This window comes from Meleagris gallopavo, chromosome 15 (genome assembly GCF_000146605.3).
Source record: "Meleagris gallopavo isolate NT-WF06-2002-E0010 breed Aviagen turkey brand Nicholas breeding stock chromosome 15, Turkey_5.1, whole genome shotgun sequence".
Taxonomy (NCBI): Eukaryota; Metazoa; Chordata; class Aves; order Galliformes; family Phasianidae; genus Meleagris; species Meleagris gallopavo.
Window position 1 is genome coordinate 15,666,598 of NC_015025.2, and position 25,144 is coordinate 15,691,741.

Below are 25,144 nucleotides of genomic sequence, written 5' to 3' on the forward strand. Positions count from 1 at the left end.
TTTTGCTCCCTTTGCTTGCAGCTGGCTCCATCTGGCCCGCGGTGCTCAGCCCCACTCCTCACTGGGCAGGCTGGGGGCAGCAGTGGAGGTGTGGGTGGGACGGTTGGGGTCAGAGCAGCCTGAGTGGTGCCAGTGTCCCACAGCGCTGTCCTATCTGCCCTGCTGTGCAAATAACACCTGTGCAAAGCTGGCCCTGTTCCTTTAAGCAGTTGCAGTGGCTGGGGCTCTGCAGTATTCCCGGATGCCCTTGGGCACTGAGGTCAGTTGCTGTTATCTGTTGGAGCTGTGAGAGTTTCCATCGCTCTGCTGTGGTTACGGAGCGGCAGTGCGGGTGCGTGGCAGCAGGCAGGGTGTGTTGCTGCCTTGCTCTCAGTGCTTCCTCAGCTCCATGCCAAACCCTCTGCCAGACCTGTGAGACCCATCATGGAGCTCCTCTTCAGGACTTTCTCGTTTTCTTGCATTCTTCACTGTTTTCTTTGAGTTTTTGGCTGTGGGTCAGGGCTGCCCCATCTTGTCTCAAGGCCAGGGCAGCTCACTGCGCTGTGCTGTCAGTGCCTGAGCACAGCAGCTGCAGAGCCCCAGGTGTGAGGAGGATGGGAAGCCCCACTTTCCTCCTGTAGAGAAAAAAGGATTTCTTTATGAACAAAGAACTCCTTAAGAGAACAAGCAAGGAATCCTGGATTTGGTGCTTCCTTCTCTAAAGCAGCAACAGCACAGGTTAGTAAATTAAAAACCACGCCAGAACAGAATTGATTTTGTTCTGTATTTTTTTTTTTTTGGTGTCTAAAGTTACCATTGAAACAGAGGAGCTGATGGGCGCTGCATGCAGCCATCACTGACCACAGCCTTTTACCTCTTTGCTTTGCTGCTGCCCAGCAGACAGGTTTGGTGCCATTGCTGCTGGTGGATGGGTTTGGTGCCCTTGGTTGCCGTGTCCCAGGCCCCTAGCCCATGTGGGAAGTGTGGCATATGGTGACCACTTCTCATATGTTAATATCACTTCTCATATTTGCTTACATGAGTTACAACTGATAACTGCTGATCTCAGTGGACTTGTTGGAGTAAAGTCAGTTGTGTCCAGAGGAGGACAGCGGAGCTCTGAGGGGTCTGGAGCACACATCCTATGGGAAGCAGCTGAGGGAATGGAGATTTTTTCTAACCTGAATAATTCTGTGGTTCACTGGTGAAGAATTACAAATGCAGGGGGATTTCTCGATTTTGTTTTGCTACAGTGAGCCCTGATACATCGCGAGGTGGCCTTAAAATGTGGCATTTAATAACTGTCTGTGGTGGTGGAGATGTGTGAGCTTTGTGCACCCAGCTCCCCATCCCAGCGGTGAGCAGTGCCCTGCTCTCAGGCCTGCTCTGTGCTCCTGCTCCTCACATCTCATGCAGAGCAGCCGCACTGCCTGTGCCTGCATGTCAGGGGTTTGCCTTCCTCAATCCTGCTCCTCCATCACCAGCCCGGAGGGAAATAGTTCAGCTGTGGGATGAAGGCTCTTCCTTCCCAGCCACCAATCAGGGTTTTACTATGGGAATGCGCTGATTTATTAGGGCTGGGTTTATTTTTATGGAAGAAGTGCTCGGGGCGGGAGCTGTGCTGTGAGTCAGCAGGGCTGCTCCCTGCCAGGAGCTGTCGCTGGGCACGAGGGAGCGGAGCGGCTGCCTGCTGCCACCCCCTGCATGGGCACTTCTTTCTTTTGAGATCATCTCTGGTTTTCTTTACTTTTGACGTTGCAGAAAGCTGCTGTAGAAAACGTGGCAGGACAAAAGCCAGAAAAGCCCGTGTTTCTACCACAGATAGATCCTTCAGCTGCAATGGGGGAAGTTTTCCAAGTAAACTGTGTGATCACGGTGATTTAAGAGTGTGGTTATTAAAATCCTCCAAACGAGGACCTCGCTCTGGTGGCGTGGAGATGCGTTCCTGTGGGGCTGTGGGTCGGTCCCTGCAGATGACCACAGGAGCTGTTTTTCAGCTGGGCGTGCTGGGCTGACAGCCTGCACCCTGCTTGGTGCCTGCCTCCTGTTTCTTGTTCTCTCTTTATTTCCCAGCCTTGTCAGTACCCCATGCTGCCCACAGACCCCAGTGCCTGCAGGAAGCTGGCCGTGCTCTGGGTGCGTGCAGCTGAGCAGGGCTGGGTGCTGTAGGCTGGCTCGGTGGCCTCTGCTTGCATGTATAGTGAGTTCAGTGCCTGGGTGTGCAGCTGCTGCTGGGTGGCCCTGCTGCTGTGTGGCACTGCTGCTGCGTTGCAGTGCTGCTGGGTGATGCTGCTCCTGCTGCTGGGTACTGGAGTCTGTAAAATCAAGGGCGGCTGGGGCTCGCTGGATACTGTGGATGGAGCAGCAAGGGTTTCAGTTTCTCCTCTCTTGGCAGTTTCTTTCTGTGCGTGACTGTTCTGGAGGTGAGGTGGGGCCGGCTGATTTTCTCCATGTAACCAGACAGGCGGGATTTTTGCACTGCAACTTCACAAAGTCATCAGCCTGAGCTCTTATGACTGTGAGCATGCAACAATGCCCAGGGGCCTTCTGCCTTCCCTTTCAGGAGAGCTCTGCACCACAAGCACAGGGTGGCTGTGTGTGTGTGGGGAGGGAGCACCCAGAATTCACTGCCTGCCACTCTCCGGTGCTGTGTGCCCAGCAAACAGCACTGTGCTATGGGAGGGGAACGCTTCTCCCTTCCTGAAGTCCTTGGCTGTGTCTTTGCAGTGCTGTTTCCCAATGGTAGCTCTGAGCATTTATTTTATCACCTCCCACCCTTTTTAATGTTTTGCTGCCAGTGAAGAATGTTCCACTGCTTCTGATACAATGAAGTGCAGCCCAACAGTACTTCTGGGATGGTTCTAAGTCACATGGAAATTTCCAAACAGTTACTTCTTAGAGTTTTCTAATGCACTTTTAGGGATGGTTGATTTCTGAAGTTACAAAACCCGCCGTGTATTATTTAGCAGTGTTCTCAGAGACAAAAGCTCCCATTTCTGGGCCGCCTGCATGGCAGCGTGCCTGGCGACCCGGCCAGCACTCGTGGGACCTGGCAGCTGTGGGAGGGTCGTGCAGAGCTGCTCTGCCCTCAGCCCTGAGCATCAGAGAGGGGCTCTGGGGACAACCGCGGAGTGTGGGTTGAAGGCTGCGGTGGACTTCGCCTTGCTTTGTTGTGCTGTGCCGTGCTTGTTGTGCTGCACCATGTCATGCCATCCTGCCCTGCCGTGCTGTGCCATGCTGTGCCGTGCCGTGCTTTGCCCGGTGCCCTCGCTGGAGCACTGCAGGCAGCACATGGCTCCACAGCTCTCCGAGTGGTGACAGGGCAATTCAATCCCGGGGATAATTTTAGAGCAGGTTGTGAGGCTGTCCTTTCGTGAGGACACCACAGCTCCGGCCATCCCAGGCGGGCGCCAGGCAGGGAGAGGGGCAGGCTGTCCTCACACGCCTCGTCCACACTGGGCATCCCTCCTGGCACAGCGCTGGGGTGAGCCTGGCTGCAGAGCCAAGCACGAGGCTTCCAAGGCACAGCCGGGCACTTGGCGTGATGGGAATCATGAGAGCCCCACAGGAGCCCCTTGGTTTGGGATGGAGGCCAGGAGCTGCCCCAGCTCACCCCAAACTTCAGGAGCTGGGGTGCGGTGGGAAGTGGGGGCTGTGGCTGCCGGGGGGGGTGGGGGTGGGAGGCAGAGCGGGGGGCCCTTCGGGGGCCCGGGAAAACCACAGAGCCTGAAGAGCAGGAACCACCGCGGTTGGAGTGGGGTGGAAGCATGGAGGATTTACCTGAGCAGAGCAGGCACGAAAATGCACATTTTTCTGTGAGGTGGGACCGGAGCGTCAGTTGTGTGGGCGGCTGTCTCCAAAAATACCAGCCACACAACTCTGGGTTAGCTTTGTTTTTCTAAAATCCCAAGAAGGTACCTGCCCAGCAGGACACGGGGAGGCATCCCCAGGCTGGGAGCTCAGCCACGCACAGATGGAAGTGATGGGGTTAAAGCTGTGTTATGGCCCTGGTGCCTTCAGGGCTTTGTGGCTTCTGTCAGAGCATGGAGTGCATGGAAGTGCACGGAGCGGGTACTGGGCTGGGCATGAAATGCTGCCTGCCCCCCGGGATGGCTGGCCCCTGAGATCGCTGTCCCATTGGGGTTGCTGTCCCGCTGGGGTGGCTGAGTGATCCGGTGCCTTCTTTGCCCTGGGGACTGCAGCTTTAGGGAATCATAGCTTTGGGAAACTTGGGTTTAGTCGTCATGTTTCTGTTTGCATTTTATTTTATTTACTTATTGACCAAGTATGGCTATTTCTTTTCCTCCATGGATGTGGAAAGAAATGAGGAGCAGACCTAAGGTCTAGTGCTCATGAAAAAAATAGCCCAATTAGTGTGAGGAAGAAAGGTTATTCCCATGTGCTTTTGATTTACAGGACCAGGATGAATTTTCACTGGACATCTCAGTGCACGTTCTCCATCCCGAGCTGGCACCGCCTCATCGCCATGCTCTGCTCCGGGGTCCTTGGGGATCCCAAATTTGTGTCTAGCAGCAAATAATCAGGGTAACATCACTGAATGGCAAATGGTGATATTTGTTGGAATAAATAGTCTCTTAAAAACGCAAACAGCTTCAGCAATTATCAGTTGTAACGCACATAAGCAGAAACACATGAGCAGTGAGTAGACCTTTAAACGCTGCTGGTTCCTTGCAGAATTGAAGTCACTTTTTCCACTCTGAAAAATAACTTTATAAACATGACACAGCCTTATTCAGCAGCTCTGCTGCCCGTTCTCGCTCAGAAAGCAGCAAAAATGAAGCGGTTCAGTGTTTTGTTGATTTTGTTTTGACTTTTGTGGAGTCATCAGTAGTAGGAGAAAAGTGAGCCTTTCCTGCACCATGCTTCATTAGTCAAAGCAGTGTAAGGACAAACCCTGATTTCAGGAGTGGTGCTACTGCGTGGCTGGCGGCGATATCAGCCAGGTGTGAAGGTCGGCAGCTCTGAAGGAGAGAAGCTGAGTTTCTGGGTGCTGTGTGAAGTTGGCAGTGGGAAGAAACGTTTTTTATTTGTGAAAGGACCCCCCAGAAGGCACAAAGAGAACAAGACAGGGGGGCACTTGCAGGCCGTGAATGCCCAGGAACTCTTTGCAGCTTTTGTTTCATTCACTGCAGCAAGCTGTGAGCCAGGACCCCGTTGTTTTCTATGCAGCGCTTGGCGAAGCTGCAGCTGAGAGGTTGTGAGCATAGGAGCTTCTGGAGTGCGGCTGCCAGTGGTGCCCAGGGCTGCCCAAGCAGCCTTCTGTAGGGCAGAGCCCTACAGGGCAACATAATGCATGTCTAGTTGGGTGTAAAGCGGCCTGAGGTGCAGCAGCCAGCAGTGCTGCCCTCAGCATGGGGCTGGGGTCCCCATCCCTACAGTAAATCTTTCTTTACACCCCGGATCTGGCTGCAAGGTCTTGAATGGCAGCTGGACCCACGTGTTGGGTTTCCAGCTAGGAAAGCGTTCCTGCAGCTCCTGATCCCGAGGGGGTGTCATGGGGGTCATTGGGGTGCAGTGTCTGCGAGGTGCTCATCAGTCACTGCCACATTTTTCATGCCTTCACGAAGTGAATGGTGATGGTTGGTAAGCAAGTGGTGCTCTCAGCTCTCAGTATCTGGCTGACTTAGCAAGGGGAAATGCCACCTGGGTCAGCTGGTGCCTCTGCTCAGGGTGCTGAGGAGCAGGATGGTGCTGAGGGCCATGCCCAGCAGGGTGGGCGCAGGCATTGGGAGCCCCTGCTGTCCTTGCCCACTGTACCTCTTTCGGCCTTCTGCTGAAGATGCAGATGTCCCCACAGCCTGCAGAGTTGCTGTAGCTGTGAGCCCACCCGAGCAGGGACCCAGTGCTCTGCAGACCGCAGTGCAGGTGAGGCACAGCACAGCTGTGGGTCGGTGCTCGGGGGGGGAATCGTTTATTGCTCAAAGCAAGAAACTGCACATCTCCTGGTTTTCACACTTGAAAACAGGCCCTGAAATTCCCAGTCTGTCGCTTGGCTTATTCCAGATGACATCATATTCCAAGTATCTTATGACTTATTTACTTTTTTGGGTGTCTGTGTTTGTTTTAGTGAAGCAGCTTAACTTGGGAGTCCCGCGTTCTGCCTGCAGTCAGACAGCTCCATAGGCTTTGGGGACCTGGGGGTCTGGCAGGCATCCTTACAGCTGTTCCTTCAAAGCACGAGCAGCACGCTCAGGAGGCTGCAGAGATGTGCTGCAGGCAGAGCTGCTGAGGGTGGTGCATTTGAATCTGTGTTCACACACACGTAGAAACCGTTTGTATTTATTGGTATGTATAACTTGCATAGGGTTTTTTGTGTGTTGTACTTAAATAATCCTGGATTTATTTTAGAAGCATTTATATGCTTTCAGTATGCTAAGATGCATGAAAAAGGAGCTTGTAGGCCACAAGAGCAGCGATCTTGTTTGGGAAGAGCAAAGGGAAATGACAAACTTTCATCAAGGTGCATTTGGGTTGCTGGCTCTGTGCTCAGGGTGGGGGTTCGATCTGCTTTTCTGCCCCGCGTGTTTTCCATTTGCCCAGGAGTTTGGCATAACCACTTCTCAGACCTTCAGCTCTTTGACTTTTCTGTTGGCTCCTGGTCTAGAAACTTTCCGCAGGCTGAACTTGAAAATTAGGCCAAATATTCTCATAAAGTCTCCAGTTTTGTAGCTAGCCCCATGTGAACTAGCAGCCATTCATCAACGTATTTTCTATGTGCTCATCCATTAAAAGAGAGACAATTCAGCAGTGTCCTTTTTACTAATGCGTGCAGAAACCTCTCCTCCTTTCCTCAGCAGGAATAGAGCGTGTGGCTGATTTCAGCCTGCAGCTGAGCCATAATCCTCCTGGGATGCGAGTGCCCCGCAGGCGGTCACAGCAGGACAGTGGGACAGCGGGACAGTGGGACTGTGGGACAGTGGGACAGTCCGTGCAGGCTCCAGCCCTCTCCAGCTCCCTGCGGCTCCCCGCAGCGCTGCCTCCCAGGAGACTTCTTAGAAGATTCTGCTTTTGAACTGTGCTGCTCTGTTTATGTGATTTGCTCTGGGAACATCTGAGGGTGCTTCTCGCAAACTGAATGAGATTAGAATGGTATGGCTCCCTCCGAGAGGTCTAAAAAAGCACCTCAGACTTCAGCATCAAAGCTGCTTAAAAGACAGCTTTCCTGAAAGCCCGAAGAAGAAAATACATTCACTGCACTTTCATTGCTTTCTTAATTCATATAATTAGTGGGGAGATAGCTGCGTGGCTGTATTTTCTTCAAAGAAACTGCCTCAGACAAATATTGGCTAATGGAAATTTCGCTTTCAAATAAAGCGGTGTTTGAAAATACATTAAGGCCATTGTGGGGAAATGGATGCAGGAATCAAAGATGCTACAACAGGGCATTCCTCGGGGTGGCTGGGGGAGCAGCACGGGGATGGTGCAGCACTGAGCATCTCCAGCAGCACTGCCCTCCTCTCCAGCCCTGCCCTGCTGCCTGTGAGCTCTGGGCTGGGCCTCCTGAAAGTGCTCCCAGCCAACTCTTTTAATGAGACTGCTGAAAGCAAACCGATAGTAAATTAGCTCTCTGCCACCTATAAATGTCTCTAGAAACAAAATATTTTACAGACCCAGCTGAATGCATTCTTAGGTGCCTCTTTCTGTGGGCAGATTTAATTCAGAGCCAAGGATGCAGCCCAGACTTTGCTTGGCAGAACCTTTTATGAGCGTGGGATGTTCCTGCAGGGTGCTGGGTGCTGTGGGTGCTGGGTGCTGTGTCCAGGAGTGCTGCCAGGCTCTGGTTTCCCTGCAGAAAGCAGTGATTTCCTCGGAGGGGGAGCGTGGGGCCACCGCTCATAAAGACCTTCTTTCTCCTCTGAAAGAAGATCCAGGTGCCTAATTAACTTCATAAATGAGCTGGAGCTGTGAGGCCCCCACTTTGCCATGAAGTGAAGGTAACCTGATCTCTGCAGCCCTTTCTGCCTGGGTAAGGGATCCTGCCCACGATTAATTCGCTCTCACCTGCTTTCCGTCCAGCTGCATTCTGGCTGTGCACAAAGCCGGTGTGCAGACACTGTTGACAGGGCAGTGCTAAGCTGGGAAATTATCAGCAGCATAAGAACCATGGCCAATTATGGGGCTGTGCGCTGCAGCACTGCCTGCCTCGCCTGCCCTGGGCACAGAGCTGTGGGTGCTGCCCTCGGTGTCCCAGGGCTGGGGGGCACAGGGAGGGAACCCCGGGAGGGAGTGGCACCACTTTAGCTTTGCTGCTGTCTGTGCTGCACTTGGAAAAACACTAAAGGAGGTGGCAGTGGAGAGGAGGGTGCCCTGGGAGATCAGCCCGTCGTGGTCCCACTGAGGGTGGCTCAGGGACCTGTGTGTCTCCTAAGGACTCCATCCTTCTGGGAACAACCCACAGTGAAACCTAGAGAGCACAGGGAGCGTTACAGGTGGAAGTGCAGAAGTAGTCAGCCAAGAAGTGAACGCCCCAGCCCTGGGGATGAGTGCATTCCTCGTCCCTGGGGGTGCCCTGGGCCAGGCTGGAGGAGGCCTGGGGCAGCCTGAGCTGGGGGGCACCCAGCCTGCAGCAGGAGTGTGCTGGGTGGTCTCTAAGGTCTCTTGCAGCCTGAGCCCTTCTATGATTCTGTGAATTGTTCATGTTAACATTGCCTGTGTTTGGTTAATGGGAATGGAGAAGAGGCTGCATCTGTGCCTGGGCAGCGGTGAGGAAACCAGGCTGTCGGTGGGCAGGCAGCAGCGTGCATAGCACCCAGCTGTGCTGCAGCTGGACAGCAGAGCTGACTGGCTAGAGCTGCACAGGCAGAAGTGCTAATGCAAAGTTTGGGTTTTTTGAGCAAAAAAAGGAAGAACAGATAAAACCCTTCTTTTTTTATAAAAATGATCACGTTGGATCATTTCAGAGTTGTACTTTTGGGGTGCTGTATTCTGACCTGCCCTGTATAACAGATGTTTGCATAATACTTGCAAAACATGAGGCATTGAGGAACAGAAGTCAGGCAGATCAAGAAAATGAGGAATACTGTTGTGCTCATCCATTGCTCTCCATCACTTCCACAGGCCAAAATAATCCCCGCTGCTTTTCCCAGCCTGCCTGCCATAGTGTGCAGGTGTTGGTGCTCTGCACTGCGTGAGCAGAGTTTGCATGGCAATAAAACCCAGCATTTCAGCGGGTGCTGCTGGTGAACGCTGAAACAAACGCGGTTTGTTTTGTGATAGGATTTGAATCTACAAGTGGCCTTCTGTCAGATTATGCAAGGATGATTACTAGCAAGCAGTGATTTTTTTAATGTGGAAAATAGCTCTTCTGAATATTTCCAGAAATCACTGATAAAGTGGAAGGGGCTGTTCTGCCTTTCTGCCTCCGGGGTGCTGGCAGTGGCAGCTCATGGCGTTGGTGCTGCAGTGGTGCTGTGCTGCCTGCAGGATGGCACTGCTTCCTTGGGGCTCCTCCTGGGCCCTGGGGGGGCTGCAATTCCTGCCCAGCACCTCTATGCTCAGCACAGCGGGGAGGTTGAGGCCCCCTGGACACAGGCTGTGTGACTCAAGAACTGCGTCTTGTGGCTCCAATGTCCATTCTGCAGGAGTCCCTTATGGTTGCTGAGGGGCAGATGGGAGGGTTTTTCTTTCTGGGGAGCGAAGGGTGGTGGTGGATTTAAATGCCAGAGAAAAAGGAGAGATTTCTGGAGGGCTGTCAACTTCTCCTTAATTGTGAATCCCATTTGTTGGTGACTAATGCATCCAGGCTGGCGGAATTGCCTCATGAATTAGAAGCAGTGGCGCGGTGGAAAAGATGTGACTGCGATGCTGGCTCCTGATTTACCAACACTCCCTCCCAGGCTGCTGCTCGACTGCCTACTGGCACATTACAACTCTTCTATTAATAATTTAGAGTTTGAATAAGGGTGGAATGCACTTGATTCAACATCGAGTCTGCCGAGTTGGTTTCCAGTCTGCTGAGAGCCATCTGAGCAGGGAGGATGCGAGCTCTCAGCATGGGGTGGCTGTTAGTGGAGCAGAATGTGCATGTGTACACACACAGATGTACAGCCTGGGAGCGAGCAGTGGGGCTGGGTGCCCGGGGGCCCTGCTCCCCCTGCTCCCCCTGCTCCCCCTGCTCCCTGTGGCAGGTCGGTGACTTTGTGGCAGTGCGCTGAGATGTGTTGTGAAGGGGCTGTGCTAATGGGGTCTTCTGTGCCGAGAGGGCTCTGTGCTCCCATTGCCTGCATCATTAGGTGAGGACGGCTCCTTCCCGTGGGATTCCTTTCTCACACTGCCAGCACTCCCATCTCTCGCTCTTTGCTTAATCATTCAGCATCTCTTCATCATTAACACCAGTTTCTAAGCTTTGTGCCAGAAGGCTGCACCAAACCATCATTGCCTCGCTTCGAAGCATCCGGCATAACCCGGCTGTAGTTGGAAATGGCAACGTCCGTGAAGTGGGACAACAGAAACCACCAGCTCTCCTCCCTGAGGCAGGACTCTCCCCACACTCTCCTCTTATTCAACTGGAAAAGCTTCTGACTAGTTTATGAAATGACTAAAGCACATCTAGAGTTTTCTGTATGGGAAATAAGCCAAGCAGCAAAGTGAGAGGACAAAGCCATGTGTTGGGTATCTGGATGGCTGCAAAGAGGGTCGCCTCCGTGTTCCTGCCCTGGAGCTCACGTCAGCTGTGCTCACCTGGAAAGAGGAGCTGATAACTGGAGATGTGTGAAGAAGCTGAACTCTTTTGGACCTGCTTGCTTAAGCCATGCTCTTATTTCCCCAAGTGTGACATTATTTTCCACCTGAGTGATTTATGCAGCAAGATGACTCCTGAGAGAATAATATGGGGGAGAGATTTTGCATAATTTTTCTTGTATTTAAAGTACCAAACAGAGGAAGAATGCTGCCAAGCTGGAAGCCTGTGGGATCTTGGTAATGTATAGGATCGTGCTTCGTGCCATCACTAACACCAGTGCAGCTGGAGCCCAGGACTGGTTGCTCATCCCCATCCAGCCCTGCACTCTGGGCGTTGCTGAGATGTGCAGCATTGCATGAACTTCATCAGCTTCTCTGCCCAAGGCTGACTCCCATTTCTTGTAGCAGGGCCATATCCATCAGCGAGCTGCAACCCTGGCCTGCTGTTAGCAAGTTTAAGAGCCCTGGCGTAGAGCAGTGCTATATATTTCTTTCTGTTTGGCTTTGAGAAGAGCCTTATGTTCAGCAGCTTTGTTTTAGAGAAGTGGAAGGGAAGGGAAAGGGGTGGGTGGTTCTTGGTTTGTTTCAGTGCAGTCAGGTATTGATAACGCCAGGATGGAAACAGGGTGTTTATTGAGGTGATTTCATCAAAGAGCTTTAGCTCATCAGTAGATGGTGCCCATTCATGGATGCTGGATGTTCTGTGCCAGAAATAGCCCCGAGTTCCACAAAAATAAACAAATTGTAAATGTTTTTAAGTGGAACTGGTGTACTCTCAGCCAAAAGAACAAAGTGACAAAAGCTGTGTAGAGCCCTGCTGCGCTGAACTGCTCAGCCCCACACACTGCGAGGGCCTCAGCTGTGCCAGGAGATGCCAGGGGTGGCCTGGGCAGGCAGACAGCAGAGAAAAAGGGTTCTGAGAGGGGAGGAGCGAGGAGGGCTTTTAGATCCAGCAGCAGGAAGGTAGAACAGTGCCTGGAAGGACGGGGACGGCAGCAGGGCTGCTTGGAGCACAGCTCCCAGAATACAGGGTTGGATGGTTCTGTCCCCATCCCATCCCATCCCAGTGCTGCCCGGGGCTGTGGGCGATCCGGGAGGAAAGGCGAAGCCCTGCTGTGTTCTGGGCTGCTGACTGACGGAGTTCCCTCTGCTGCTCTTTGGGAAAAGCTGCTTTGAAGACGCTGAGTTTTACCCCATCTTTGTTTCCTGCTGCTGGTATTTTTGGTTCTTAGATTTTTTTTTTTTCTGTTTTGTTTCCCACTCTGCACCAACAGGAAGAGCCCCTTGCAAAGCCCTCCAGAGTAAGAAGAAGAGAAAAAACAGATGACATTTGCTTTCTGCAGACAACAGGCAGCAGCCAGCAATTCCAAAAAGCCCATCACCACCGCTGCTATTCCCATGAGAAAGAGAAAGGAAATGGGATCTTACAAAAAAAACCAACAAAACATGTTCCAAAATACAGAGGCCTTATTGCTCTCATCAGTGCACTCACTTCTCCAGTGGGATCAGACTTAGCCCATGCTATGGCATGGCTCAGTGGGGTGACACTTGAGTGGGAGCTTTGGAACTGAACGCTGGGGTTTCCCTGGAAGGAGCTGAGCCTTCAGAGAACGTCTGCTCAGCAGGGCAGCCCCAGAGGGCCCTGCAAAACCTTCTGTTCTTCTGGAGGGAACTGCTCACAGCACCGCGTTCATCTCTTCTGGGAGTAACCTGATTGAAGCAGGATGGTCTTCATCCTCACAGGCCTGCGTGCTGTTATTAATGAATGTATCTCTCTTGTTTTGGTGGGCATGGAGAGTGTTTTCTTTGCCATTCAGAATCCAAAGATACCAAAACCCCAGTCCAAATTTTGGATAGCTTCTTAGCTGACGGCTGGCTGGAGAGCCAGGCTCTTGCTGTAAGACTTTTCTATGGCAGCATCACAGTAGTTCTCTTGTGCCCCACAGTCAGTGCAGCAGGCTGAGCTCTTGGGGTGGCAGTGATGAAGCTGACCTACAGGTTGCGAGCACTACACTCTTTTACAACGATCCCATCTCAAGAAGGGGACTTTCTCGTCCCAGTGCCTCATAGCTGGATATCCTGGCAGGGTCAGTGCTGGCTGTGCTCTGGGGCAGGCACACCGCCCTGGGTTTGCTGCCATGGCACAGCTTGGCCGTCTTTTGGCCACTGAGTCACCTGCAGGTGTTCAGTGGGGAGGAATCTCACTGCAGCAGGGGCTGGAGGTGAAGGGAAAGCCCTGCGTGGAGCAAATAGCTGGCACCTCTGAGAGGAGCTCAGTGGGATCACCAGGATGGAGGAGCCTGCACGAATGGGGAGCTGTGGGGAGATGGTGCACAGCTGCAGCCCCAGGCAAAACCCACCCTGGCAGCTGCCAGCTGTGCTCCAGATGTGCTGTAACTCAGCCATGTGCAGCCAGCAGGCACTGCATACAGGTATGACATCCAGCAGGCTTCAGTTTCCAAACTACAGCTCCTCGTGCAGCCCCAACCATGCACAAGGGGTTCTAGGTGCCACCACCCACAGGAACACATTCTCCACGTCTTCACATGAATTTAACGTGCTCTCTCCATTAGAGGGCAGAAGCATGCTTGTGCACAGATAAAACAAAACAAATGTACGTGCCCTATGTGCTATCTAAGTTCTTGTGTTAAGGGAAGGTAGAACACCATCACACTTTTCCAGCCAACTGTGCCTGGTGGGAAGAAAAGGCAGCAGGGAGAAGTGGTGCTTTAAGGGTTAACCTCTGCGACTGTGCATCTCTGGGTGCTCTGTGTAGCACCTCCTCCTGTTTGAAGCTGGAAATAGATTTGTGCTATGGTAAGTACAAACGTCTCTCAGGTTTGTTAAGGACCAGCTAATGCAGGTAAATACTCCTCTTGCGATTTCAGTAGAAAAGTGTGGAAGGATTGCTTTTGAATATTGGTAATTAGGAGGTGAACATTTGGAGGATTTCTCTTAATAGTCTGCAGTTTTACAGCGCCTGGTGAAAGTTGTGCTGCACTGCTGTATTTCAGCCCTATGCTCATGTAAAGCTCTGCAGAAATAAAGGCATTGCCCATAACCACGTGGGGAAATCATGATGTCTGTTGGACTCAGCAACACAGCTTCTGTGGGGAGGAGAGGTGCCAGGAGCTCGGCCTTAAGCAGATATGAACTTCAGGTTAGTTCAGGCTAAAAACTTAACCTTCTTTAGTGTCCTCTGGGTGCCAGCTGTGGTGGCAGTATTTATGGCATGGGCACTTTCTCCCTCGAAACTGGCCCAAAACCACGGTGTTATCCTCTCTGTTGTGAGTGCTGGGGCACGGTGCTGCAGCCCCTGTGGGCTCTGACCTCGGGGGGCACCCAGGGTTGAGGGGCAGAGGGCAGAGCCGTGGTGCTGGTGGGGTGGCACAAAGTGTGGGCTGAGCCGTGCCGGGTGTGCTGCTTCAGTCCTGAGCTGAACTGAAGGGAAGAGAATTGCAATCACATGCAAAATTCATAGGATTGTAGAATATCCGGAGCTGGAAGGGACCCACGAGGATCATCAATTCAAGATGAGTCATAAATATTTCCCAGAGACCCTCCTGGGTTTTGGGGATGGTTGGTTGTTTTTCTTAAACATTAGAGGCTGAGGCTTGAAATACAGCACAGAGCGTTTGTTGTACACTCTTCTGTGTTAACGTGATGAAATGTGCAGTGCTGGACTCCAGAAGCAGCAGCCGGGTGCTGGAGCACTGACTGCTGTTGTGATCTGTGATCTCTCAGTGACACATCAGTTATAGGTGAACCCATCACTCATTTTTACTGAGTTCATCTGCTGGTAGAGGCTGGGGAACACCTGTGGGCATGGGCTGCTGGGTACATCTCTGTGACATAGAGGGGCCATCCTCTCAGAGGGAGAAAGCAGAAATCACAATGCTTTTACAAAACCTTGGGGGTTTTTTTTGTGGGGACTTTTCAGTGCTGAGAGGATTTTCTGGTGTTTTACCAGGGACAGAGCATGCAGGCTGAATTAGAGAATACAGATGAGTTGATGATCCTAGAGATGGCAGAAGACGAAACAGACACAAAATGGTGTTTTACTGCAGTAATTGCTTTTCAGAGAACCGGAGAACGACCTCAGTGTAACAGGTTTGCAGGAAACACTTCTCACTTCTGAATGCGTTTCCTAGTTCAGTGACTCAGTTTGACTTGAGATGACAGCAGTCACTTACAGGAAAAGTGAGGAAATGAGCTGATAGTTAAGAGCAGCGTGGGTGAGGGGAAGAGTGTTTCTCACTGTAAAATATGAAAAAAATCAATTAAACCTTTACAGCACTGTGATTTAATGAGCGCTGCAGAAGTGCTGGAGCGTGGGCAGGGCACAAACCCTGCTGCTGCTTCACTCCTGTTCCTGGTGGGAGAAAAGAGGTTCCCTGCACCTCAGCATTGCTCACCTCAGTTCTGGTGGTGGTGAGGGCACCCTTGGGGCTGAGACCCGCACAACCTGGGGTGGGCTGGGGCTGTGCAGCCCTTGCTGCTGTGTCAGCCCCTGGGCTTCCACGGCCAGGACCCACTGGGATGTGCAGACAGGCAGCGACACTCAGGCACTGCACAGCAAGGCCCAGGGAACAGCCTCGTGGCAGCAGGAGGAGATGCTCGTAGAAACCATCCCTGTGCAGCAATGCAGCCAGTTCTCTGGGTGAGCCACGGCACGGCAGGTAAGGTGCTGGAGCAGCAGCGTGCAGCCTGACAGCTCTGCCCATGGGGTGCCGGGAGCAGGGCGATGGAGCAGGGGTTAACTGGAAAATCCAGCTCTTGTTGTCTGGAAGAATGCAGATCTGGCCTTGAAATGTTTCCCAAGGTCTTGGCACTTCATTTCGTGGCTGTGTCTCATGCTCGGCCTATTCCCAAGGCACCAGCTATCGTCGGATGTCGTCTGCCTGTCTCTCGGTTGCTGTTTGTTTCTGTGGTTGCACGTTGATAAGGTATCTGGTTATGTCTTGCAGCCCTCAGAATCCAAGCCCAACGTCACCCCTCTCACCGTCCTGGCCCATGTTCTCTGCGCCATCAAGTCCTATGCCCACCTCCTCTACGTCCAGCGACTCATCCCCCATCAGGTCTGTTGCACAATTTGCTTGGCTTTCTGTTGCTTTCCCTATTTTCTGTTTAATTTACTTGGCTTGCCCCACTTCACTTCCCTTCCCCCTTTGCATCCTGCTCAAAACCCCCAGTGCAGCTATCTGCATTCAGCAAGAGAGGAGCTTTCAGACGTCTCCTGTCCCAGCAGAGCCATGGGTACCCCCTGTGCACCTCTGGTCCCCCATGTGCAGCCCTGGGGCTCAGGCCGAGGCAGGCAGGTCCCACTGGTGCTGAGTTCTTTGGGTTTTCAGCCATTTCCTCTCCCTGGAGCTTGCTGCACTCACCTCTACAACAGGTAAGCAACGCAGTGCTACCCCAGCTGCTACCAGGAGTAATACTGCATTTTCTGGCTGTTTTCCATTTCTTAGCTGGAGTGTAAAGAGGGTGAAGGGCATGGTGCAGCACAGATGTTGGCCTGCCAATAGCCCATGTCTTAGGTGTGTGGGCATCACTGGAGCAAGTTGGTCTGGCCCAGCACGGTGTGGTGGGGACATGCCAGACCTGTCTACTCTTTGCAGGCACAGCCTGAGCATTCCCCCTCCTACAGCGGTGCATGCTGCCTGTTGGTAGGATTGTTTGTGTCCCAGTACACACATGCGAAGGCTGACAGTGGTGTAGTACCATCTGAGCAGCCCTCCTCAGGGCTCATTATCCTCAAATCTGCACCGGGGCACTTGGGTGAAGCTCCTGTGAGTGCTTGGCTGGCGTTGTGCCATGCTTGGAGGCAGTAATCACACAGTGACTGTCACCAGTCTCCAGGTCTCTGCACTGCATGGAGGCTGCACTGGGGCTACAGAGCTGAGGGGAGTTTTGGGAAGAGAAATGTGAATGACTAAAGGTTGTAAGCCAGAAAATGTCCTCTGCCCGACTGTGTGAGATGAGAGGCCTCCAGGTGGCCACGGACCCTCTGCTGAGCGGAGGGCTTTGCCTGTGCTGTGCTGTAAAGCGTTTTGCTGCTGCTCATGTCATACAGCTGGAATTCAGATAGGAAAAATCTCAGCCCCGTGGCTGCGCTGACAGCAAAACCAAAACCATTCACAGCTTTCCTGGTTTGTGGTTTCTATGTGAGTGTGCAACCGCTTTTGCTGTGAGGTGAGCGCATATATTCAGAATCACTTCAGGTCCTTGGGAAAAGCCCCTCGAGCCCCCAGAGGGAATGCCGATGCCCGGGGGTGGTGCTGGCCGTCCTGGGGCACTCACAGCACTGTGCCATGGCTGCGGGGTTGGGGAGGCACTGCGCTGTGTCTGCTGCCACTACGGGCACTGGGATGGGGGGGTGGGCAGCTCCAGGTAGTGCAGTGTGCTGCTGGGCTCCTCCATCTGCTCCCAGAAATTCACCTCCGTTTCCATCCCTTTCAGCTCCAACTCACTGCCGGGCACAGTGTGGGCACACTGACTCTTCCCAGTAAAACCTGATGGTTGCTAAATCTTTTTTGTCCTCAGGTACAGCCTTTAAAGAAGTGCAGCAAATCCCTCATGGATTTACCGAGCTGTTTTTCAGGTTTGAGACACCCTTCCCCAGGTGCTAATTTTTATGCCAATCAGTGCTTTCTCCTTGCAGCTCACCACTGCGGAAAGCCCGAGCTTTGTACGCCTGCAAAGCAGAACACGACTCGGAGCTCTCCTTCACTGCAGGCACTGTGTTTGACAATGGTGAGTGAATGCTGGCATGGCTGGGCTGGGTCCTGGGGACTGGAGCTCGCTGCCCCATTCCACAGCGTGACCCCCTCGAGCAGATTGGCACAGCCCGGCCTGACAGCCAGGGGCTCCTGTTCTCTGACAGCATCTCTCGTTTCACGTACATGGGAGAAACTGCGGGGCTGGTGTCAGTGGGAACATGAACACAGCTGCAGTGAACGCCAGTTGGCCATTGTTTGTTTTAGCACTGTATTTTGCAAATTACTGGTTTTCCTCCTGTGACCCAGGGAAGAGTTGGATTCTAAATTCACGGGTTTCCTTTCAGTCCTACGCCTAATGACTATCCCATTTCCATCACTAGAAATCTCATGAAAGAAAAAAGCAGCAGTGCTTGAACCTGCCATTCAATCCCAGATGTATCTTGCCTTATGTTTTATATCCGTGCTGAAAAAAGCCCAACATCCAGTCCTGTTGTAGCATGGAAATGACTTTTCCACGGCCGTGACTGAGCGGGTCAGAGGCCACGAGCAGAGCTGGGGCTGTCACTGCAGTAAGCAGGCTTTGTGACCGCACTGCATCCCTCCCACGGACCCATCATGTAAATCCAAGACAAAAACCAGTGGGCGGTTGGCAGACACCACCATTCAGCAAAGAACTGTTCTTTGATTGCTCTGGGGATGGGAGAGGTGAGCTTCCAAGTACTGGCACAGCAGTTCCCCCTGCAGCTGCCGTACTGTTTGGTGCAGGAGATGGAGAAGTGATGAGGGCCTTTTCCCTCTGCACACTGAGTGCTGGAAGAGGTGGCCCCTGATCAGTTGCGCTTTTTGGAGGCCATGTTAATGAACATAGACTCTGTTTCCTGCATCGGGGGAAGGAGGCTGTGCCCTATGGAATTAGGCAGTTCTGTTTTAGATATAATCCCAGTATAAAGAAAAGACTTTTTACTGTTTTCCAAGTGGCTCTTGGCTTTTATGTGCTAAGCACTGTCATTTGAGAAGCTGCTCCCACGCACACAGCCCTGTCCTGCTGTATGAGAACATAGCAGAGAGGGGAAGAGAATTAATACAGGTGAATTAAAGAAATGCTTTTCATAAGCTGCACCACAAATATCCTACAAATAAATGCAGTCTCCCCTCTGAGAGCCCATGGGAATCTGAGCAGCCTGCAGGGGAGCAAGTTGGAAGTAAGTGCATTGTGTTTGCTAGATAAAAATCGGTGGATTATTCAAGGGAAAAAGTCCACAGTGTGTCCCAGTCACTGAGCAGCCAGGCTGGCTGGGGGAAGTGAGTTGGAAAGAGCACCCTAGAAATGTCTTATGGTGAAGGGGTTCTGTAAACTCAATGTCAGCAAATGTAAGGTGGAGGTGTTTATTTGTAATCAATCACCCTCAACGGCATCTCCAGCAGCGATGGGCTCTGCCGAACTGGTGCAGACTGGGCCTTTCCAAAGCACAGAGGTGTTTGGACTTAGAGCAGTTCCATCTTTCCTGCTGGTCTGTGTCAGTTGTGATCTGTCAGTAGAAAATTACTGTTCTGCACTGAGTGAGGCTGAGTGTAGCAGGACAGGTGTGGACGAACCCGAGTGCTCTGTGGGGCAGAAAGCAGGACGTGGACATGGAATCACCACCGCAGGTCTGGGGCGTCTCAGGCCATGGGAGTGGGCCACGCTCAGCTGAGCTTCAGCAGGGTTTGGCCCAGGGCTGGAGGACATGGTGAGCCCCATGGAAACGCACTTCTCTTCCTTCTCTCCTCCAGTGCACCCATCGCAGGAGCCCGGCTGGCTGGAAGGGACGCTCAACGGGAAGACCGGGCTCATCCCTGAGAACTACGTGGAGTTCCTATAGCTGGGCACGTGAACGGGACTGCTGAGCGTTACATGGTATCCATGGCACCGCTTGGCCCTGTCTGCGCTGCGGGGCGAAGGCTCCCCATGGCCAACGGTGTGGGTGCTGCTCCGTGCGCAGTGCTGCGTCCCCAGCCCGGAGCCCCCACCGCCACCAGGACAGCGGCGAAGCAGCAGCCTGCAACTCTGGGGGAACGTCTGCAGACTGCCCTGAGCCAGCACCGCTGTCCCCATTGCTGCAGTGCTCGTGAGCTGCAAGGAGCATCGTCAGCCGCAGGCCCAGAGCCCGACCTACGCTCTGCCCAGCGCAGGAGAAGCCTCAGCAGCAAGAAGCCCTCAGCCCCCCGCTCTGCAGCAGTGCGGCACTGAGCCCCCCTGCACCCTGCCTGGCTGGCGAGGGCGGGCGGCCACCCCGGACCAACCCCTTTGACTGTTTTCTTTTGTTTTTAGGTCTAAGTTTACACAAGGCAAACATCTGCAATGTGTGCAGCCGGCGTTTCCTTCCTGCAGGGCGAGACGCGGCTCCGACAAATCCCGCTCCCTTTGGCTGCTCCGTGTCTCCGCTCCCCGCTGCAGGGCACAGCCCGCTCCTGTGCTGCTGCCACCGCTGCTGTCCCTCATCTGCCGTGCCAACCTGCACGGTGCTGCCTGTGTGAGGTAAAGGACGTTGCCCATGGGATGCTCCTGGCTGGGGGAGCTGGCCTGCAGCCTCCGGACAGCAAACTGCAGCTCTGTGCCCGCCTCGGGAAGGACACGCGTGTCCCTGCTGCACCTCTCACCTTTGGGTCCATTTGCAGGAGGAGGGTGGGAGAGGGGCCCTGCAGAGCTGGACCTGCGGGCACCCGCCGGGAGCTGGGGATGGTTCTACTTTGTGACGGAAAATGGTGAAGGAAAACCCAGCCCGTGGGCAGAGACCTGCGCACGCGTGGTGGGATGGGGTCTTTTTGTCCTTTTGTAATAATTTTAAAGCCTCTGAGTGACTGGATTGCTGTATGTGTCACTTTTTATTTTTGAAAGAATTAATGTATAAATAGAGAATCTTAAAATATAATGAGGGAAAGATCTATATTATTTGATATTTTTAGAAGAGCTGTAAGGAGAGGAGCGAAGGACATTTGAAACCGGTGATGGAAAAAGATGGTGCAAACACACTGACATCCACAGACAGCCCTGGGCCTTGGCCTCTCTGTTTGCTTCCCTGTGTCACTGAGAAATAGGGGAAGCTGAAATTTCAGACCTCTTTAAAGTTCATTCACAGTAATTAAACTTCCTGGACTTTTGTCTTCAGAAAAAAAAGAAAGACGAGGAAAAGTCAGGCTTTTTTTTAAGTACTTTCCAGGGCTGTGGTGGTGCTGCCTTCCCTGCCAGACCCGAGGGCAGTGGCTCTGCTTCCCTTGACACTGCTTCTCCCTTCCCCATTCTCATTCCATCCCTTCCCATCCCTGCCCATCCAGGCAGGGGCAGCGGTGCCCCCCGACCCCAAGCGTGGGCAAGGACGGAGTGAGCACATCTGTGCCCCAGATGGGGTTAAATGGTGTGAGGCTGTGAAACAGAGTAAGGGAACAGTTAGGTCGAAGGAAAAAGCCAGGCTGGCTGAAGCCTCTGGGAAGGAGCAAAGCTGCTGATCTAAAAAACACACCCAGCAACTGCAGCTCTTAATTTTTAGATGTGCGCATCACTGAGAAAGCCTCTTCTGCTAATTCATGTGATTTTCTGAGGTGTCGGGTAGACCTGCAGGAGTGGCACGCACTGAGGATGCTCCAGGCACTGCCAGGGGCTGCTGCAGTGGGGATGGGGTTGTCACTTTGTCACTTGACCTGTGGGGTTCTGCAGCAATAACGCAGCTCCTCCTCTGCTCTGGGAGCAGCCGGCTCTGCCCGCGCTGTGCTGCAGCCCTGTGCTGCTTGGGGGTGGGCTGGCTGGTGTGGGTATTTCGAGCCGCCGTTACTCGGGGAGAGCAACAATTTCAGGCCCTGGCCATGAATTTTTCAGATTCCCATCTGTCTCAGCAGTCAGACAAAACATCCTCCTGGTAATTGTCTTGTCTCGAGATGACTTCTGCTGAGCTCGGGGGCCTGAATTGCAGCCCAGACCATTACAGCTAATTACAGCAGCTCACGGTGCTCTGCTCGGTGCTGTGGCACACGTGGGGAGGTGGGGGCTGCGTGCTCAGTGCCAGCTGCAGGCAGCTCCGCTGGTCCCATGGTGTGCTGTGAGGCTGTGGGGTGCTGCAAGGCTGCATGGTGCTGTCTTCAGGGCTGTGTGCTGCTGCATGGAGCAGCTGTGCTGAGCAGCCGTGGCCGTGCTGCAGGACATCATAGCGCCGCAGGGCTGTAACTCACACTGCTGTGTGTCTGCCTGCACTGAAGGGTGAGAGAAACGCCTCTGCTGCGGGAAAGGGCTGAGCTCTAATGCTGACGGAGAAGTTTTGTTATATTTATTTCAGGCACTGCCTGCCACTTCATTCTGTAAATTGTATTTGTAGCACTGGAATTTTTCTTAGAAGAATGATGGCTCTGATTTTAGTTTCACTTCTGCCGACAGCCTGGAAGAGGCTGGCTGTAAGTGATGCTGGGATGGAGATGCTCGTTAGGGGCTCCTGCTGCAGCCAGCTGATGCTCTGCTGACACAGAGGAGTTCCTCTGATGTATCTGAGAGCTCTCACAGCACAAACCCAAGCAGCTCGAGGAGTACCTGTGCAAGTCCCGGCCCTCCCTGGACCTTCCCTTTGTCTCACTGGGGTGGCGGTCACCTCTCAGCATGAGCGTTGCCACTGCCCTTTGTTCTGCTCCCCCGTGGCACAGCACGGCTGCGGGCAGCAGTGGGACAGAGTGGGACCCTGTGGGGCTGCATGGGTTCGGTGCCTCTGGGCAGTTTCAGCCCTGCAGCTTTCCCCACTGCCCTCATGGGCTGTAGGCTCAGCCTAAGGCCCCGCAGCTCACAGCAGAAGGGGCAGAGCACTGGGAGCACAGCAGGAAGGCACAGCACTGCAGGAGGCGGCTGCAGGAGCTGAGGGCTCACGGACACAGGGCAGTAACACACAGTGCTTCGTGCAATCCCCATTTCACTGTTGGATGACCCAAGGCGGAGCATGCTCCATCAAAGCCCGTTGGGAGCAGCACATTAGACAGCCCCTGTACAGAGCTGGAAAACCAGCACTGTTCTTTGCCACAGGGCAGTGCAGAGGGTCTCTGTGTCCAGCATCCCAGAAGTGACAGCCATGGCCTTCTGCCCCTGAGCTCCAAACTGCCTGGCTCTGGAAGCTCGCCCAGCCCAGCTTCTTGTCTCAGTGCCCGTGCTGCTCCAAAGAAATGATTGAAATAGCACAAATCTTGTGATTCTGATGCTCTGCGGAGCAGCTCGCAGTAAATGACAGCAGGCCTGGAATAGCACTCAGTAATAAAATCCACAGACCAGAAATATCCCCTGACGGGGCTGCCTGGAATGGGTTGTGCATGCGGTGTGTCTGCGAATGTGTCCGGGCTGCAGGACACAGAAACACAGAGAGCAGAGCTGGGCTCCTGCTCAGGATCGGGAACCCGATTTCCCTGCCTGCACGGGAGCTGCTTTCCACTGTGGGAGGGCGTTGGGCAGCAGTGCTGCATTTCCAGCCCATTCTGCTCACCCCGTAGCATCACAGGGCAGCCCAGAGGCACCTCCTGCATGGATGGGATTTGCTTTTCCTACCATTCATTCTTCTTTCCCAGCGGCACCTCATCCTTGCGCTCACATTGGAGCAGCGGACAGCAGCAGAGCAAGGAAAGCAGTAGCAGCACTCAGAAACAGCTCTGTGTGCTGTTGGGATGGTGATGGCTCCCCGCAGTTCTCCTCTCCCATGGCACAACTGAGCACTTCCTCAGCTGCGATGTCAGTGCTGAGGAGGGGGCGGGGGGGTTGGATGGCAGAGCTGTGCACACCTGTGGTGTTGTAACCCCTGAGCTGGGTTGGTTTAAGGCAAATTAACAGAGGAGTGTCACCTGTGCTGAAGGGACAGATTCTGCTTAGAAACTGAACAGTATTTTAATTATTCTAATGAACCAGAAACCTCAAAGCAATTATACTTGGTACATTTGGGCCAATTTGATTTTTTAAGTTAGAAATGTTTTTTTTTTTCCCCTAAAAACAGGTGTTTCAGCTCTCTTCTGTGTGTGAGGAGCTGGGACCCCCAGCCATGCCACAGAGCAGTGGTAATACAGCACAGCTGCTGGCAGCTCACCAGGCAGCGCCTGCTATCACCCATTATGAACGCTCCCTCTGCTAATGAAGGCAGTTCTGCTCCCAAACCTCAGACAAAGATGCCCAGAAAATAGCACCTGGGCTCTAAAACTCAGTGACGCACTCAGGAAGGGGGAAGAGCTGTGTGGCACCAGGGGCAGCCGGGAGGGCTCAGCCCTTCGCAGTGCTCTGAGCACACATGGAGGGCTCATGGAGGGCTCTGCAGTCTGCCCACAGAGTGCACTTTCTCCCTGCCACGGCTGCACAAAGAGCGAGGGATGGCCTCAGGATGGGAAAAGCAGTGTTTGTAGAGCAGCACGAATTAGGCCATGTAAAGGATAAGTGGCAAAACCATTGTACTTCTCGCAAGGGAAAAATACTGGTCAAACTGCGTATTGTTTTGGCAGATAATATTCTTATGGCTTCTTGGACAAATACGATCCTTGCAGAGCTCCCGAGCCCCTCGGCACACCCTGCAGCTCCTGGTTCACCTCCACTGTGTGTTGGTGGAGGGATGGGCTGTGCAGGTGTGTGGCCGCAGGAGCGCTGCGTGGGGCTTAGGAGCACGCATGTGCTCCTCTGGTCATGTGTTAATACAAACGTGTCTCTGAACAGCAGTACTTACAGCGTGTGGATGTGTAAGTGCATATACACCTCTGTACCTCTACAGTCACATAAGGGCCCGTGTGGCCGGAGCTGTGCCACTGCAGTGCGCTCAGCTCAGCCCCGTGGTGCCCCAGGGGTCGGGATCTGTCTCTGGGCCGTGGCAGCTCAGCCTCCCCTCCTCCGCCTCACCCGGGCACAGTGGGCACTTCTGCAGAGCCAAGCCCCTCCCGCAGGAAGCATCGCCCCATCCCGTCACATTAGCGATGCAATTAGCGGCCGCGTTAAATGCCGCATCAGCAGTTTCTCCTCGCCCTATTCATGCGGTTTAATCTTGAACTAACAGAGCCTATAATTAGAAGGGTTCCACTTACTTGTTATTTTTTAAACTTAAAGCTCCCTGCGGTGCCCTCAGGGAATATCCTTAATTACGATGTGGAGCTGTGCCACAGCCGACGGCGCAGCGGAAGGAGAATGGACCTCCGCGGGTTCTGCTGACAGCAAGCTCCTTCCTCTACCCGGTCCTGGAGGTCTGAGCATCTCCTTCCTTGTGCTGGGGTTCCCACTCCTGCAGCCGTGGTGAGCCGGGTGGCTGTGCTCCTGGACGTCCCCACTCACTCCTGGGTTCACTCTGAGATGTGTTCTGGAGGAGCCGCTGCCCAGTGGTGGCGATACCCCAGGGGCTGAGGGCTGGGACACCCAAATGCCAGCGCTATAAAAACAGCATTTAATGGCATCTTTTCCAAACCGCTCTCAAATTCTGTCGTTTTATGGGGATAGCGTGTACAAAACAAAGCAAGGCCATCACAGATTTCAGGCTCACGCTGGGTTCCATCTGGGTTTCCTGGAAGATGGAGATGGATGCCCAATGAGTGTGGCACAGCGCCCGGCCCCACGCTGCTGGGAGCCATCCTGACACCTCTGGGTGAGGAGCTGAGCAGCGCAGTGCGACAGTGGGGACGGCGGTGGCACTCGGGGACCTTCGGTGAGCGCCGCGCTCTGCAGGCAGCGCAGTGCAGGCCGCAGCGCAGTGCTGCGTGCAGAAGGCAGTTATTTCATCTAGGCT

General features: G+C 53.5%; 1 protein-coding gene across 1 annotated transcript in view; it reads left to right on the plus strand.

Moving 5' to 3' along the window:
• ARHGAP26 (Rho GTPase activating protein 26) overlaps positions 1-20,328 on the plus strand; it is a 72,625-nt gene extending 52,297 nt beyond the window's left edge. The window contains exons 12-14 of the mRNA XM_019620496.2: positions 15,648-15,758; positions 17,342-17,433; positions 19,173-20,328. Of these exons, the coding sequence (XP_019476041.2) occupies positions 15,648-15,758; positions 17,342-17,433; positions 19,173-19,261 (292 nt within the window). The 3' untranslated portion in view covers positions 19,262-20,328. The remainder of the gene's footprint in view (positions 1-15,647; positions 15,759-17,341; positions 17,434-19,172) is intronic.
• The last annotated feature ends 4,816 nt before the right edge of the window (positions 20,329-25,144 follow it).